The sequence below is a fragment of the Drosophila subobscura genome, chromosome U (genome assembly GCF_008121235.1).
Source record: "Drosophila subobscura isolate 14011-0131.10 chromosome U, UCBerk_Dsub_1.0, whole genome shotgun sequence".
In the NCBI taxonomy this organism is placed as follows: domain Eukaryota; kingdom Metazoa; phylum Arthropoda; class Insecta; order Diptera; family Drosophilidae; genus Drosophila; species Drosophila subobscura.
In genome coordinates, this window is record NC_048534.1 from 7,767,234 (window position 1) to 7,783,409 (window position 16,176).

The 16,176-nt window shown below is 44.1% G+C and overlaps 7 protein-coding genes across 10 annotated transcripts; 5 read left to right on the plus strand and 2 right to left on the minus strand.

Annotated features, from left to right (window-relative positions):
* The first annotated feature begins 63 nt into the window (after positions 1-63).
* LOC117901697 (kelch-like protein 10) lies at positions 64-3,081 on the plus strand. Its single transcript, XM_034812559.1, has 5 exons — positions 64-521; positions 579-848; positions 921-1,185; positions 1,236-1,358; positions 1,433-3,081. Exons 1-5 carry the CDS (start codon positions 229-231, stop codon positions 2,756-2,758), a joined length of 2,277 nt encoding a protein of 758 aa, XP_034668450.1. The 5' UTR covers positions 64-228; the 3' UTR covers positions 2,759-3,081.
* A 179-nt stretch (positions 3,082-3,260) lies between these two features.
* Positions 3,261-4,024, plus strand: LOC117900743 (thyrostimulin beta-5 subunit). The gene is made up of 2 exons (XM_034811221.1): positions 3,261-3,364; positions 3,433-4,024. Exons 1-2 carry the CDS (start codon positions 3,345-3,347, stop codon positions 3,923-3,925), a joined length of 513 nt encoding a protein of 170 aa, XP_034667112.1. The 5' UTR covers positions 3,261-3,344; the 3' UTR covers positions 3,926-4,024.
* An 84-nt stretch (positions 4,025-4,108) lies between these two features.
* On the minus strand, positions 4,109-5,248 carry LOC117900742 (mitochondrial import inner membrane translocase subunit Tim23). Its single transcript, XM_034811220.1, has 4 exons — positions 5,058-5,248; positions 4,645-4,927; positions 4,415-4,584; positions 4,109-4,355 (listed from the first exon to the last, which is right to left on the minus strand). The coding sequence occupies exons 1-4, from the start codon at positions 5,107-5,109 to the stop codon at positions 4,240-4,242; spliced, it is 621 nt and encodes a 206-aa protein (XP_034667111.1). The 5' UTR covers positions 5,110-5,248; the 3' UTR covers positions 4,109-4,239.
* Positions 5,249-5,946: 698 nt separating this feature from the next.
* On the plus strand, positions 5,947-9,819 carry LOC117900741 (uncharacterized protein YJR142W). 3 transcript variants are annotated; one of them, XM_034811217.1, is made up of 4 exons: positions 5,947-6,312; positions 8,106-8,239; positions 8,305-8,965; positions 9,036-9,819. In XM_034811217.1, exons 1-4 carry the CDS (start codon positions 6,240-6,242, stop codon positions 9,209-9,211), a joined length of 1,044 nt encoding a protein of 347 aa, XP_034667108.1. In that variant the 5' UTR covers positions 5,947-6,239; the 3' UTR covers positions 9,212-9,819. The 3 variants fall into 3 exon arrangements, with proteins under 3 accessions (XP_034667108.1, XP_034667107.1, XP_034667109.1); XM_034811216.1 differs by having other exon boundaries at positions 5,948-6,312; positions 9,030-9,819; XM_034811218.1 differs by lacking the exon at positions 5,947-6,312 and adding an exon at positions 6,799-6,823 and having other exon boundaries at positions 9,030-9,819.
* Positions 9,820-11,173: 1,354 nt separating this feature from the next.
* On the plus strand, positions 11,174-11,969 carry LOC117900655 (60S ribosomal protein L21). The gene is made up of 2 exons (XM_034811089.1): positions 11,174-11,267; positions 11,401-11,969. The coding sequence occupies exon 2, from the start codon at positions 11,419-11,421 to the stop codon at positions 11,896-11,898; it is 480 nt and encodes a 159-aa protein (XP_034666980.1). The 5' UTR covers positions 11,174-11,267; positions 11,401-11,418; the 3' UTR covers positions 11,899-11,969.
* A 98-nt stretch (positions 11,970-12,067) lies between these two features.
* Positions 12,068-13,432, plus strand: LOC117900654 (zinc finger protein 98-like). Its single transcript, XM_034811088.1, has 3 exons — positions 12,068-12,187; positions 12,253-12,620; positions 12,676-13,432. Exons 1-3 carry the CDS (start codon positions 12,089-12,091, stop codon positions 13,325-13,327), a joined length of 1,119 nt encoding a protein of 372 aa, XP_034666979.1. The 5' UTR covers positions 12,068-12,088; the 3' UTR covers positions 13,328-13,432.
* LOC117900653 (RNA polymerase I-specific transcription initiation factor RRN3) lies at positions 13,332-15,971 on the minus strand. Of its 2 annotated transcripts, XM_034811087.1 has the most exons (7): positions 15,827-15,971; positions 15,310-15,750; positions 14,762-15,243; positions 14,205-14,696; positions 13,979-14,148; positions 13,667-13,916; positions 13,332-13,607 (listed from the first exon to the last, which is right to left on the minus strand). In XM_034811087.1, exons 2-7 carry the CDS (start codon positions 15,520-15,522, stop codon positions 13,385-13,387), a joined length of 1,830 nt encoding a protein of 609 aa, XP_034666978.1. In that variant the 5' UTR covers positions 15,523-15,750; positions 15,827-15,971; the 3' UTR covers positions 13,332-13,384. The 2 variants fall into 2 exon arrangements, with proteins under 2 accessions (XP_034666978.1, XP_034666977.1); XM_034811086.1 differs by having other exon boundaries at positions 15,310-15,969.
* Positions 15,972-16,176: the final 205 nt, after the last annotated feature.

Below are 16,176 nucleotides of genomic sequence, written 5' to 3' on the forward strand. Positions count from 1 at the left end.
ACTAGGCATTATCCTGATCCCTAACTAGAACAAACTCAGTACGTGTTCAGTTTCAGTTCGAAACTCTTTAGTCTCATTTCGTTAGTGGGGCGAGAACAGCTTCGTTGTTGTTAAATATATTTATTGAGCAGCATTCAACCTACACCAACACAGTTAAGCCCAAACAAGACGAATTCAACTCAATCCGTTGCTCGGCTGCCAGCAGACTTGAATCCGAGACACGGCCAAATGCATCGCAATCAAAATGTCGACCATTTTCATGGTGTCAATGAGGGCGTACCAGTGGTCCCACTGATACCAGAACTCCCGTTTCCAGACATGGAGGTGGACATGGAGAACAGCCTGGGGCAGTCCCTCAGCAAATCCTTGGCGGCCCCCACTGTGAGCGATCAGGCGCTTAATACCCTCAACGAGCTTCGCGAGGCTAATCTCTTGTGCGATGCAGAAATCTCAGTCGGGGAGTACAAGCATACGTTCAACGTGCATCGTGCCATCATGTGCTCCTGCAGCTCCTACTTTCGGTAAGCCCAGTCAAGTGCAGAACCCACCTCAGTCATTTTCCCCATGCAAACACCTAGCGTACAATTCACGGGCCAAGGATTTGTGCCGGAGGGGGGCGCCAGCGAAGACATCCGCGCCGTGCACATACCAGGCGTCAGAGCAGCCATCATGAACTGTGTCATCCAGTACGCTTACCTGCGCAAGACCAACATCTGCGACGACAACGTGCACGAGCTGCTCATATGTGCGGATTACTTGGGCATCGTGGGGCTAGTCAAGCAGTGCAAGGAGTACCTCAGCCGCACCCTCACCCCGGAGAACTGTGTCAGCATCATGGGATTTGCACGGTGAGTTCCAGTAATCCACTCATAATTGGCTCCAGCTAAATCCAATTTTAATTGATTTCACTTGTGTGACAGCTTTCGCTTCCTCGAGGACTTGCACCTAAAGGCCCGCAATTATACACTGCGCTACTTCACGGATGTGGCTGCTCGCAATACGGACATATTGGACATGAATGTGACAGACTTTTATGGCATAATTAGCGACGATGAGCTAAACACACGGGAGGAGGACTATGTGTGGAAGATGTGTGTCAAGTGGATAGACCGCGATCCAGAGAGCCGCAAAAAGCACGTTGCCCACTTGATGACAGGCGTACGTTTGGGTCTAATGACCCCAAAGGTAGGTAGCCCAATGCCAAACATTCCAAATCTCTAATCGAACTACCGCAGTGCTTCATGGAGGAGGTCAAGGAGCATCCGTATGTGGTGCAGTGCGCGGAGGCCAAGCCGTTGATAGTGGACACCTTTAAGTTCATGTATGACCTGGACTTTCTCAACCCACAAGCCGATGAGGTAATGTTTTCTCTCCCCCTCTTGTTTACAGCAACTTCTTATACGTCCCCTTTAATATGCCCTTCCAACCAAAGCTCACCACACCGCCGCTGGCCATGCCGCGTTTACCCCACGAGGTGATTTTCGCCATTGGCGGCTGGAGTGGTGGAACTTCAAAGGCTTGCATCGAGACATACGACACGCGCGCTGACCGCTGGGTGAACATCCATGCCGAAGATCCAGCTGGACCCAGGGCTTACCACGGCACCGCCGTGATCGGTTTCAAGATCTACTCCATTGGGGGCTACGACGGCGTCGAGTACTTCAACACGTGCCGCGTCTTCGATGCTGTGAAGAAGAAGTGGAGCGAGGTCGCTCCGATGCACTGTCGCCGCTGCTACGTCAGCGTGGCCGAGCTGAATGGAATGATCTATGCGATCGGTGGCTATGACGGGCACAATCGATTGAACACTGTGGAGCGCTACAACCCGAAGACAAACCAATGGACCGTCATTCCACCGATGAACATGCAGCGATCCGATGCCAGTGCCTGCACCCTGAAGGGGCGGATCTTTGCCACTGGCGGCTTCAATGGCCAGGAGTGCCTGGACAGTGCCGAGTTCTACGATCCGACGACCAATGTATGGACGCGGATAGCGAACATGAACCACCGTCGATCGGGGGTGAGCTGTGTGGCCTTCAAGGGTCAGCTGTACGTGATTGGGGGCTTCAATGGCACTGCCCGATTGGCCACCGGGGAGCGGTATGACATGGCATCCCAGACATGGCACTCCATCAGGGAAATGAATCACTCGCGCAGCAACTTTGGCCTGGAGATCATCGATGATATGATATTCGCCATCGGCGGCTTCAACGGCGTCTCCACGATTTCCCACACTGAGTGCTACGTGGCCGAGACAGATGAGTGGATGGAGGCCACTGACATGAACATTGTGCGCTCCGCCCTGTCGGCCAATAATGTCGCTGGACTGCCGAACAAACGGGACTACATACACAAGGAGCGGGATCGTCTGATGGAGGAACGACGTCAGCGACTGATGGCCTCTGCCATGGCTCGAGACGAAGTTGGCCATGGAAATGCTCCACACTCGCTGGTGGCAACCAATGATGCGGCACTCGATGACTACGACAGTCCCAACGAGGACGAAGAAGGCAACGATCAGGCGCAACTGGCACTGCAGCAACTGGGCTTGCCCTTACCATTGCCACTGCCACTGCCCCTTCCCGTTCTTCCCATTGCTCCAGCAGCTGGTGGTGCCTTAGGGCTTGCCCAAGTGGAAGTTCCACCACAGCCTGGCCAAGCGGTGGACGATCCCGGACAGGACAACAATCGGCGATTTCGGGTGCAGCTGCGTAATCAGCGCTATGGTTCGGTTCATGAAATTCGTCGTCGCGCCTAGACGCTGGCGCCACTCCCACACCCGGCCATGACTCCTTTACCCTGCCATAACCCCGTGACTTCCCTGATTAGACAACAAATAGACACAATTCACATTAGAAGATGCGTTAGCGTGGGCTGCAGTACTCATGCAGCACAGCCCACGTCCGTAAGAACAATTTTTCGATCATCCTTTTGGCTTCATTTTCCGTTTGACGCAAATCGCCTCCTAGGCGCACATCCACATTTCAGTATACATCCAAATTTGCACAGAAGCTGTATCGAAATTCCCTGGCATTGTGCAGACTTCAAATAAATAAATCGCTGCATTGTAATAGTAGTAAATGAATCCTTTGCCATCCAATTATAAATAATGCAAACGGCTCGAGTCAGCCGAATTGAATATGCAAAAAAAAATGAGCTCAAAGGCATTACGGGCGTTTATTTGGGAGGAGTTGGTTGGGTGGGTGGTTGAGCTTGCCATGCAGCGCAGTCGCTGTAGTCTTGGGCTAGCATATAAAAAGCAGGCGTAGGGCGCCACAGTCAGCCACTACGCGGTCGTCAGCGTAGAGTTCACCTTTGAGACAGTTGCTCAAAACAAAGGAAAGATGGCTGGCTGTGCAGTGCTGTAAGGGCAACATCAAAAACAAACTGAACTCTAAATCTAAATCACATTTCACTCTTTCTTTCTTTCAGAATTTTGTTACTCTTCCTGGGCACACCGCTGCTGCATGTTGTCGGCACGCAGTTGGTGGAGCTGCAACAGATAAACAGTGGTCCGACAGTGGCTCCATTGGGCTGCCATCGACGCGTTTACACTTATAAGGTGACCCAATCCGATTTGCTTGGCCATGAGTGCTGGGACTATGTGAGCGTTTGGTCCTGTTGGGGCCGCTGTGACTCTAGCGAAATATCGGATTGGAAATTTCCATACAAACGCTCATTTCATCCCGTTTGCGTGCACGCTCAGCGGCAGCCAGCGGAAGCTATACTCAAGAACTGTCACCCCGAAGCCGATGAGAGCATAAGCAAGTACCACTACATGGAGGCGGTGAACTGCCACTGCCACACTTGCTCCACACAGGACACCAGCTGCGAGGCGCCAGCCAATAACGTGCTAGACGAGGGCAGCAAGGCTGTCAAAGTTTTGACACTCACTGGAGCCGACTCCAAGGATTTGGACTATTAGATGAATGTCTAATTGGATGGTTTATGGTTCAGTGTAGTGCAGTGCGGGGACATCTTTGGTTTACAATAAAATATACTTTACAGCACGTTGCATTTAAAGCACACAACTCGAGTCTTTTACTTGCGTAGCAGCAAGAGTTTGGGTCTTAGAGTCTAAAGCCTGATGAATATAAACGATGGCATTCGTCCAAATAAACCTAAGATATATTAATGTATTTATAAAACATAACTTCATGTTACGTGGTCAAGCCCTTGCGAAGTGTCTACACCAGCGTCTGCTCGTGTGCTCGTGCGGGGCAGCTTGGCCATCGTTATCTACAGGAATTTTGGACTAGAGCTGTTGCCTCTCTCCTGAGCTAACAGGTACAGGCAATAGAGCGACGAGATGCCCAGCCCAACTGCTCCACCAAGTGCACATCTCCGTAGGCCAGCTGAAAAAATAATTGAATTATATTAATTGTCTATTTTTGGGTAAAGTTTAACCACTAACCTGTGGATTTGTATAGCAGGCCTGTGGCAGAGCCCGCAATTATTGTGTTAACATGATCATCCTCGCCACGAGCGTATTGCAAGAGCACACCGCACGCCGAATAGAGCACAGCGAGGGTTCCCAGAGAGTTCGCCGTTCCGGAACCCTGCTTCATAATGTGATTGAGTAACCTGCAATCGGAGAGAAACAATCAAGACTTCGTTACGGGTTAAATTTCATTGTCTACTCACTGAGTCCGCCGCAGTTTCCCCGTCTGATTGAGCGCGTTGGTGGCTTTGAAACCATTGTATACACCCGCTAGGCCGCCAATGCCGCCGCCAATCATAACCGAAGTGCCAATCTGTGAGAAGGCCAGCTCAAAACGTCCACGCTGCTTGTTGGCTCCTTCGGGAAATATAAACTCGGGCTGTGCCCGCTGCAGGTAGCGTGAATCGTAGTTGAGGTATGGCGACACCGGCCCACTACTAAATTTGCTTGCACCCGATGTGTAGTTCGATGTTGTGGCTTCATCAGCTGCACCATGTAATTAAAAATTAATAAACTTATCAGTTTTCATTCAGGAAAAACCAACAGGTCCATCCACAGCCAGCACATACATATGTAACAAACGAGTCACATTGCGTAACTTAAGTTCTTTGCTTACCGGCTGGCGCGGGCGCCAATGAAAATGGTTTCCTCAGAAAGTCGTCACTCATTTTTGAATTTGTGTGCTTGCTTTGCCAAGGGAATGATACAAATTTTGTTGTTCGGTCTGCCGGTCAATTGTATTAAAAATCGTTCGCTCTACAGAAGCAAACGATTTCGTGCTCTTGTTTTTTTAGTTTCTAGCGTGACGTTTGGGGGGTAGCACGCCTGATTTTAAAGAACTTTCGATACGTACAATTGTGATATCGATATATCGCCGATATATCGGAACAAACAAAAATTCAACAAACAAAACTACACATTTTCAGCGCAAATCTTTTTTTTTATGCGTTATAAATAATATTAATAAATAATGTAAAATTATAAATATGCATACAATAAATTCGTTGTATATTTGATAATTTACCAATAAAAGTTCTGAAGTATATAAAAATTGATCATCAGACAATTCCTTAGCAGCAATTTTCCCACTCGCAAGTGTTCGGCACCCACGTTGCCCATCATTAACATGTTGCGGCAGGTCGGGTTCATAAGCTGAACCCCCGAAACAAAATCAAAAGCGAAGATACAAAGTTCGTCCTACCGCAATTCAGCATAGTAACCATCCAACACACACGTACGTTTGTATAGTTATGTATATGTACATGTATATGTACATGCATAAATTCATAGGATATTCTGGCTTACACGCAAAAAAAATGTTGCACCAACTGCCTGGGGTACGCACGCATATCGCAAAGTCTACTGTGACGTTTCGCTTTTATGAACTGACACATCGATATATGGTTGGTGCTTCGGCCGATGGTCCATTATTCGATATAGTCGTCGACGACACAGTCGTACCAATAGTATCGTATCAATAAGAAGAAACATCGTCCATATCTCTGTCTGTTTTGTTTTCATTGTTCGCTGGGCTGTGTTCGTTGCTACGATTCTAGATGTGTTGTGTTGTCCTTAAGATAACGATTCCTATTTCCTAATTAGAAATAGAACAAGGTAGTTATATGTAAAGTGTGTGTAAGTGCGTGAGTGTGCGTACGCGATCGCTGCGGGGCCTAGAAAGAACAAAAACTGACCAACAAAACCTTTGTTTTGTGATTACTGGACGGGAGAGTCAGGAGGGGCGAAAAAGGTGCCGGCGTTTCTGGAGTGTATTTATTTTGCTTTGAACTCACGTCAAATGTCTTCAACCGAAGTCAGGCTGTCTCGTCTGCTGATCCTGGCGCAAAAGTTTAACAATTTCTATTTGACAGGTAAGAGATGCACTTAAGCTCATTATGTACAAAAACCGGGAGCTGAAATGGGTTTGGTCCGTTGCCTTCCGGGTGTAGATGAGTACATACATACATACATACATATGTGCATGGTGGATTTTGGTGAGCGATGCTTGTGGAAGAGAGGGGCGGTGGCCGCCAGTGTTAACTTCCACTGATTCAGAGGGAGGCGACATACACAGTACTGCTGTTTATCGATTAGTTTGTTTACTTGGCTCTGTGCTTGCGTATATGTACCCCAGTGCGTTTTTTAATTTCGCAGTCTGCTGCATGTTCGCCAATCCGCACTATAATCACGAAGTGGATTACACCAAATTGTTCAACAGCTACCTACATATTCTGTGCCCTATCAGCTTACATTCACTGTAAACTGTAATAAGTGCAGCCAAATGAATTCAGTAGAACGCCAATCGAGCCATAGCTCTTATGCAAGATCATTTTTATCAAGCGGAACACAAGAGCTAAATATACATTCTATAGATGTACATGTGTATGTATATTTTTGCATATGTTTGTGCATAATACTGCCAGCCTAATTGGTTTCCTATAATTGGGAACCTTGGCTCTTTAGCGCTTGGATGTCATTGTCAAGCATAAGTTTACATATGTCTCCTTGTTTGTTGCCACAAGATTTTTGCACGTCATCTTGGGCCGATCAAAGCTTCTGACATATGTACACACACATACATACATTTTTACATATAATAAACAGGAGAGAGCATCGGCAGAGGGAGCTCTGAGAACGCACACATTCACAGCCAAGTTTTTACATCCAGAACCACCTCTTGAACAGTTGCCGACAATTGCTAACTGTAAATATACGCACATACATATGCACATGTGTATGTGTGGTGTGGTCGTCATTTAATTAAGTGGGAGCAGTGACTCCTGATAAGCAGTGTTCCAAAACTAAGCAGCCACTAAGCCCCAAATTGTTAACGTATTGTTTAGCTATTAGCTATTAGTAAGCTTTTTCCTTTTCTCACACATATGTAGTAGTATCAGTAGAAACCCGTTAAATTCAATCAGCTATCGAATTTTGCCGAGCCATTATCATTATACATATTTATAAGTGAATATGTATGCATGTGTATGTGTCATAATTATTAGCAAGCAGTTGTTTCCCAGAAAGCTGCACACTGAAGCTTTTGTGCTGAACCTGTGACTCGCTTGGGTAGAGCGAATATCAGTGGTGGTGTTCTTGCAATCAACTCAGATTAATCTAAAGTAAATCTAAATAATTTGCGGAAACGACCTTTGATAATTTGTTTTCTAACTGTTCCCAAAAAAGGTCTCGCTTGAACACAAATCAAATCAGTATATGCCAAACGATATCTACTTGCGAGTAATCGCCATTTTTATATCCAGGAAACAGCTGTAAGCTGGAATCTAATCGCATTCCTCAGTAAAAGCCGTGTCCAATAAACGGTAATTTTATTTTTTGAGAGCCCTGAGAGCAATATAAGATACTTTTATCGAAACAATGCTTTATGGTTTTAATAGTAAAACAAAGAATTAGTAACATACAAATCTCTCTTTCTTCAATTGAATCTATGAATGCTTTTATGGGGATAAGAGATTTTGTTTTGTTTGGCACATCAGACAAAAGACTCAATCAATCACGTGCCAAATAAAACGAGTACTATTCTGAGTCGATTTATTTATTCATAATTTTCGGTATAATTTCTTCCGGCTTGAGCTGCGACTTGGAAATAAATTTAGCGGCAGACGTCAGCAAGTTCAATAAACGACATAATCTTCACAACCAACAGGCTTTCACAAGGGCGACATACGCCCGTTCCTGGTTGAGGGTCAACAAGTTGGTCTCATCAAATCGGATGTGCTGAAGCAGCTCATTAAGTATCCTGAAGTGTTCTGCATACGTGACTGTGAGCAGACGAAACAGGTATGTATTTTGTGGTTATCCAATGTCCTTTGCCTAATGCAAACCTTTTATTTCATTCCCTTAAGGGACTGGTGGAGCTGAACCCGGCATTCCGTGACTATAATGAGCGCACAGAGCAGGTGGAGAAAGTATTGCGTAATTTGCGCAGCGAGGGATTGTTCCCGGCTCTGCAGGGATGGCGGGATGAGTACTTTGAGGTGAAGTCCGAGCACAGGCCTTTGCTGAAAATGGAACGGGCTGCAACGCCCCTATTCGGAGTGCGCAAATATGGCGTCGATATCAACGGCTATGTGAGGCATCCGACGCTAGGCTTGTGCATTTGGCTGCAGCAGCGTTCCAATACCAAAGAAACTTGGCCAGGCAAGTGGGATAATATGGTGGGAGGCGGCCTGTCTGTGGGCTTCGGTATTAAGGAGACGGCTATTAAGGAAGCAGCTGAGGAGGCATCCATTCCAAGTGATCTTGTCAAGAACCTAGTGTCAGCCGGATGTGTCTCTTTCTTCTTTGAAAGCCGACAAGGGCTATTCCCCAACACCGAGTACGTTTTCGACTTGGAGCTGCCTCTTGACTTTGTTCCCCACAACGCTGATGGAGAGGTGCAGGCCTTTGAGCTGCTGCCAGCCAAGGAGTGTGTGGAGCGAGTGTTTACGCCGGACTTTAAGACCACCTCTGCGCCGGTGGTGATCGACTTCTTAATACGGCACGGACACATTACAGCTGATGACGGTGAGAACAAAACTGAGATTGTTACCAATAGACAGATAATAGATATGACTCCAAATTCTTTCAGTGGTAGACTTTACGCAAATTGTGGAGCTCTTGCATGTGCCCTTACAGTCCCTTTACATATATAAGACGCGCCTCGAGCAGCTACAGAAGCAGCATCAGCAGCTGCCCAACGATGACGGGAACTGCAATTCTGGCAGTTCGACGATTAAGCCCCTGGAGAATGGACACAAGAAGGCAGCCTAATCTTCATGGGCCTAAGTGGTGCATTCTGCTATACAAGTACATACATATATATGAACGAATGTATGAGAGAGACTGCTTACATAAGCACTACCATAGTGGGATTTTTAAAGTCCCAACAGCCAACAGTCAAACGTAATGTATGCATGTATTACCCAAACCAAAATAACTAAACTAATCGACACATGTATAAACTACTAATCTAAATTTAATAGAATTACTACTGTAATGGCAAGAGCACTTAAAGTTAAAACCTATTTTTTATGTTAAACGTCAAAGTAAGTGCTGTTTCTATTGGTAAACGCAAGCATATACACATATTATTTACAATATTTATTATATATACATATATATAACCTAATCTCCCATGTATTTGACTAACGACAATGACATGACATCTATTAAGTAATAGTTTTTGTGCTCTGATATTCCATTTACCCATGTGACGACACATTCTTAAAGTTTTTGTGAACAATACGGACAAGTTAATACATAGGAATATGCCTAAATAACATTTATGTATATGCGATAGTTAAAATATAAAAATTGTATAACGATATTAAATGACATTTACTATTATATGTGTGTACCAAAGTGCTCAAACGTAAAAACCCCAAGTAATTTTAATTTTCTGTTGAATTTGTATAAACATTTTTCTCCTAATAAAAGGATAAAACAAAATAACGATATTCATTTATTTCCCAATTTTTTCCAACATTTTCAGACAAAACAATTCTGCGCCAATTTAATCGAATCAATTAGACAGTAATAAGAAACACTGTGCAGCCCTGTAGAAACGTCATAGAATTCAACTATATGGCAACTCTATGCAGAAAGACGTCTCGCTGCATCCATTAGCTTCTCGGAACCTTATTTTTCAAACAACCCAATACAAGGAAGTATTGAAAACTCGACTATCTTGTGGATAATTTACTCATCAATCGGATAAAACTATAGTTTTAGCGCTGCGAGTCCTAGCCAGCTGGTAATATCAAATAGAACATCAAAATCGAGGAATAATTTAAGAATGCAAGGGTATATTTCGGTAAATTTCTGTCTGTCGGTATATTTTATCGATAATTTCGCGGTCACACTGCTTTAGGGTTGACAAGTATTTAAAATATATCATATCGGTAATAAATTTTGTTTGAAAAAAATATCAAAATAATATAAAATATATCACTGCAAAAATATCGATATATTTCATATATAAATTCAAATCCGTGCGCATAGGAAATGAATAGCTACCATAAAGAAAACAGAAACCTTATATATGTTTTTAACATCTTTAATCCTTATTCCACTTTTCTGTGTTTTTAATTTGACATATTCAACTATTCTTCGCTTTACATACATAATTCTTTTGAGTAAGTGTTTATGGTTTTTGGTTCAAAACACGCACAGACTTTTTCACAGTACGAAAATCCTCCAGATCATATTTCTATCTCGCACACCTCACATAAACCACCACTGCTGCATAAATTGCGCTTTCCTATTTTTCTAGAAAACTCTGAGCATAAATTCTTTTGCTTAGGTGGTAATTGGTGTTCGTGTAAAGTCGAAAAAAACCCAGTTTCGTGAGCTAAACGAATAGGGACATATGAGACATGCACTTGTATCAGTGTGATATGACAGCAATAGTGGAGCAAAATTCGGTGGCTCTAGCTCTTATAGTCTCTGAGCCAGACTGCCAGACGGATAGACAGACATGGCCATATCGACTCGGCTATTGATCAATACTACTAACAACAGATTATATATTCTTTATGGGTTCGGAAACATTTCCTTATGTGCGTTACATACGTCCACTTTTGTGCACAAATACAATATACCCTATATATTTATTTAGAGCCTGTGGTTAGTTACCGAACTTGAAATATCAACAAATATCGCAAAAACATATCAATATATTGATATTTTGGGAAAAAAAATCACGATATAAATATATTTTTATTTTAAAAATATATCGATATATTGATATATATTTGACAACCCTAGCAGGCAGCCATCTTTCTTTCTTTTCCACTTCACGACCGCGTGGACGTTTGATACGTAAAAGGTTAGTTGATTTTGTGCCCAAAATACATAGAATTATGTATTTATATGCAACGCAAAGAGTGCACAACTTTGCGCTGGAGTGCTATGCGTGTGAATGATGTGTTAAACGTTTCTAACAGTGTTGTTTTTTGCAGGGAACTACACGCTACAAAATGACCAACTCAAAGGGCTATCGTCGCGGAACCCGAGACATGTTCTCTCGCCCCTTCCGCAAGCATGGTGTGATTCCTCTGTCCACATATATGCGCGTGTTCAAGATTGGAGACATTGTCGACATCAAGGGACACGGTGCTGTGCAGAAGGGTCTGCCCTACAAAGCCTACCACGGCAAGACCGGCCGTATCTTCAATGTAACGCAACATGCCGTTGGTGTCATTGTAAACAAACGTGTGCGCGGCAAGATCCTAGCCAAGCGCGTTAATGTGCGCATCGAGCACATTCACCACTCAAAGTGCCGTGAAGATTTCCTGCGTCGCGTGAAGGAGAATGAGCGTCTGCTCAAGGATGCCAAGGAGAAGGGACAGTGGGTCACCCTGAAGCGTCAGCCTGAGCAGCCAAAGAAGGCGCATTTCGTCAAGAAACTGGAGGAGCCCATCGCCCTGGCACCAATTCCATACGAATTCATTGCATAAGCTCAGAAAAACGCTTGTTTTTTGCTATTTGTGTAGATCCGTTAATTGAGTGCAAAAAATAATTGATTTTCTATACAACTGTAAACAATGCATTTTCTGGTTGGGAAACAAATTTACGAAGGGGCATCACTCTTCGATAAACAGCTGCTATCGATTAGTTACTTCTTATCGAGTTGCATTTTAGGACACAATGAGCTGTAATACGTGTGAAACTTGTGGAAAGCAATTCGGAAAACCTACCTTCTTGCGCCGGCACCAAGTTGTGCATACCAAAGAGAAGTCATACGCTGTGAGTGGATACGCATTTGTACAAATTACATTGTGCATGTTGGCCTCTTCTCTGGTCTCTTTTAGTGCGACACCTGCTCTCTCTGCTTTTCCCAGCAGAGCTCCCTACAGCGTCACAAACACATAAAGCATGCAAAACGCGAAGCTAATGAAGATACCGACATGGTCGCCCATCAAGCCATGAGTGCTCTTCTAGACCTGCAGAGTGGAATGGAATTAGCTAGACCACAAAACATCCCTGTGCAATGTGGCAGCCTGCAGACCACTACGGAAGAGCAGCCACAGTGCAGCATTGTAGAAGTTCTGGATAAATTGTATCCTACAGGGCAGGTAACAGCCTTAACCGTTCAAAGAATACAGCGAACCCCGAATAGATGCTATTATGTCTGCGAGTTTTGCGCCAAAGAGTTTTTCAAGTCTTACGATCTAATCAGGTAAGAGCTTGAACTTGCTGCGGTGGAACTCTAACAGTAAATATACAATTCGCAGGCATCGACGCTCGCACACCAAGGAAAAGCCCTATCCATGTCTCACATGCCTAAGACGCTTCTCCACCAAAGCCAAGTTAAATGAGCATCGAAAGCGAATGCATAGTAAATCGAGTAATTGCCAGTTGAATAAGAAGCAGCAGAAAAGTACTTCCAGTAGAAGCTACAAATGCGTTTACTGTGTTAAAATCTATAAAGGAAAGTTCGACTGCCGCCGTCATATGTTGACGCATTTAAGCCGCTCTTCAAAGCCAGACAGCCCGCCCAGTGGGAAAAAGACTTCACTGAAGAACTGCCTTGAGTGTGGAAAATCCTTTAGGAATACACACGATCTATCCAGACATTTACTAACACACACTAATATAAAACCCCACGAGTGCCACCACTGCCAAAAGACCTTTAAACTTAAATCGACGCTCGCTAGGCACTTGGCAACACATCTCAACTCTGCTCAGCGACTTTCGGTTAACTGCCAAGTTTGTGGCAAGTTGTATGGCTCTAAGACAGCTCTACAGATACACCTGCGTCTTCACACCGGCGAGCGCCCGTTCAAGTGCGAGATCTGTCAGCAAACATTTCGAACTTCGGGCCACAAAATCGAACACATGCGAGCCGAGCGACATCGCGCAATCCCTCCATCATCACTCATATAATAAATACCGATTGCAAAAGTATATTTCAACTTTATCAATACTATGTACATCACAACATTATGTATTAAAGCCCGGCGAAGTTCCGTAATGGAAGTGCTTGTCGAACTCCTGGCTCTTTGAAAGTTCGTTCAACTTCTGACGCTTGTCCGCTAGTATAAAGTCATCTTCCTCAACCATTTCGGAGTCGCCCCGCTTGCGGCGAAAAGTTTCTGTCGCGGCACACTCGTCCATATCATGCGCCTTATAGACTAGATAGTTGGGCTCAATATATTTGTTCGATCTGCAAACAAACAATTTAAACTCAGAGCGTGTGAAGGATGTGCATTAATTGCTACTCACAATTTGAGCAAATAAGGGTCAAAGGGGAAAAATGTTTCTAGCGTCTCCTCAGGCATAGCCTTGTCATGGCCATAGACAGTGGCCAGCTTACGTCGAGCATTACGCTCCAAAACTGTGTGGCAATAGGCCAGCTGATGGGTGCGCGTCACTCCAGCAAATGCAGTGGCCACTGCTGGTAGGCAGTAACGCAAGGGATTCAAGTGGGACATGGCAATGCGGGAGAGGGGAAGCAGTTGCAGGTAGTGCAAATCTATAATACAAAAGAAAAGCAAATCAAATCGATTGTACATAGTAGATTAGGTAAAGCCTTACCCTTTGTCAAGTCTTTTGCGCGGAAGGCAATCAAATAAAATATGGACTGACAGACGGAGAAGAAAACCATGTTGGCCTTTAACGAGCCGTTTTGGCTGCTGTACTGGTCCGAGTCTCCTATGTAGCTATTCGCCCAGTTGCTCAGCTCATTAAGATACATTTTAATTGTGCTAGAGAGATACAATATTAATCATCTTGGATCCGATAGTTTTATCCGATTTCTTACCTGAGTGGCACAAATCTAGCGCGAGCTAAATAGCTGGCCATGTAGCCGACAGCCGCGTGTCGTAGAATAGCAGACACGTTTGGATTCTGCACTTTTAGCCAGAGCGAGCTGAGAAATGCCTCAGAATATGAAGGGCGTATGCTGCACGCTTGAAAGATGACAAATTGCACATGATGGGTATTGTGACTGGGCAGCAAAACATCCTCGAAGATGTACAACAGAGTCTTGAAGAAGCGGCTGGCAGCCCAACGTTCCTCCTCGCTAAATTCCGGCTGAATTCTAGTTTTACCATCTACAAACTTGAAAAGTATAGACAGACAGGTGTCCAGTGTGTGTCCAATGGGATGCAGAACCGAATCTTCCGACTGCTTGACCACAGTGTCAGCGGTTACATCCTCAATGGTAAAGATGCCATCTTCGTCCATTTTGTCTGCCTCCTCCTCTGTCTCGACGATCTCATCCCTTGGAGCATTGACATCCAATATAAGAAGTCTGCAGAAGCGGAATATGGGATACTCATAAATGAAACCAATTTGCACAAAAAGTTAGTTACTTACTTCTGCAAGACCAGCTGCAAAACGAGCTCCCCAAACATTGGTTTATACTCTATTAACCAGAGAACATTGTACAGATATCCAGCTGTAACATGCGCTGGTTTCTTGAAGTATGGAAATTTACTAGATATTGCATCAATAACCACATCAAACGCCATGGGCACAGCGGTCAAAATGCGGTTGAGGATGTCGTGAACTGTTTTCAGCTCAGTGCGCGTTTCTTCCCCTGGACATCCATTGACCCAGTCGGCAGCTTGCAAATCCCCTGGTATCCAATTGACAATACATTTTGATATACCTATGGGTATATATGTATTGTGGGCCACCATAATATCAATGCTGAATTCTGTGTAAGCGGCAACGACTTCGGGCGAGCGCTTTCGCCAGTTAAACGAAAGCAAAGCCTCAACAACGTTGGCAAAATCTGTAGTCAAGCTGTGCACAATTTTCCTGCCATCCTTCATGATTTGTAAGACTTCTTCATCCTGTTAACAATGGGTTTTCATTTTAGTATACCAAATTGTCTGATGAAGTCCAACCCCAATACTTACGTCGAGATCCGCTTCCAAAAGATAGAAAGAGAATTCTTTGACCAGGTGAAAATTTCCGCCCTGTGCCGCACGCACCGATTCCAAAAGTCCCTTCTCCTTGGGAGTGGAGAATCTCACCTTGTTGATGGCCGCAGCCTTAGCCCGCTCGCGGTCGGCACTTGTAAATGACTTTAAAATGGAAGTCGTTCCCGTTTTGCTTGTGTAGGCAGACATTTTAATGACAGTTCTATTTAGTAATAGTGCGCAATTGATGTGACCCGAAAGGAGCACTTCAATACAATGCTTGACAGTTCAGCGATCTACGTTTTACGAGTTAAGCAGCCTCTTACACACTTTCTTAGAGTTTTAGTATAATATATTATCATTATAAGTGTAGTTTCCACTCAATATTTATGTGGAAAGCATCCACAAAGTGTTTACTGTGCAGAGTCTAGACCTCAGCTGAAATCAAAACACGTTGCATTTCAACATTGATGGCGTTCACATTCCTCGATTTTTATATTCGGTTTAATATTACCAGCTAGCCAGTGCACTCAGCCCAAATCCTATAATTTATCTATAAAAATTAATCAATTTTCTACAAGACCGGCTTGTTTAAATGTTTCCTTCTTATGGGAATGTTTGTAAATTAAGGTTTAAACAAAAAAAAAGTCAGCAAAAATGTTCTTTAAATGTAATTTCTGCATCAGTGTGTTAGCACGAAAATGCTAGAAAATACTCAAAATACCATAAAAGTATATTAATATACCAGGTGTGTGCAGCACGTGAAATGGCGAGCCAGTGTGACCGCGGGAATACTATATACCGACGGAGATATTTTAGTTTAATTTTTGAAACTATTTTTGAAGCCAACAAAATCAGGTATTT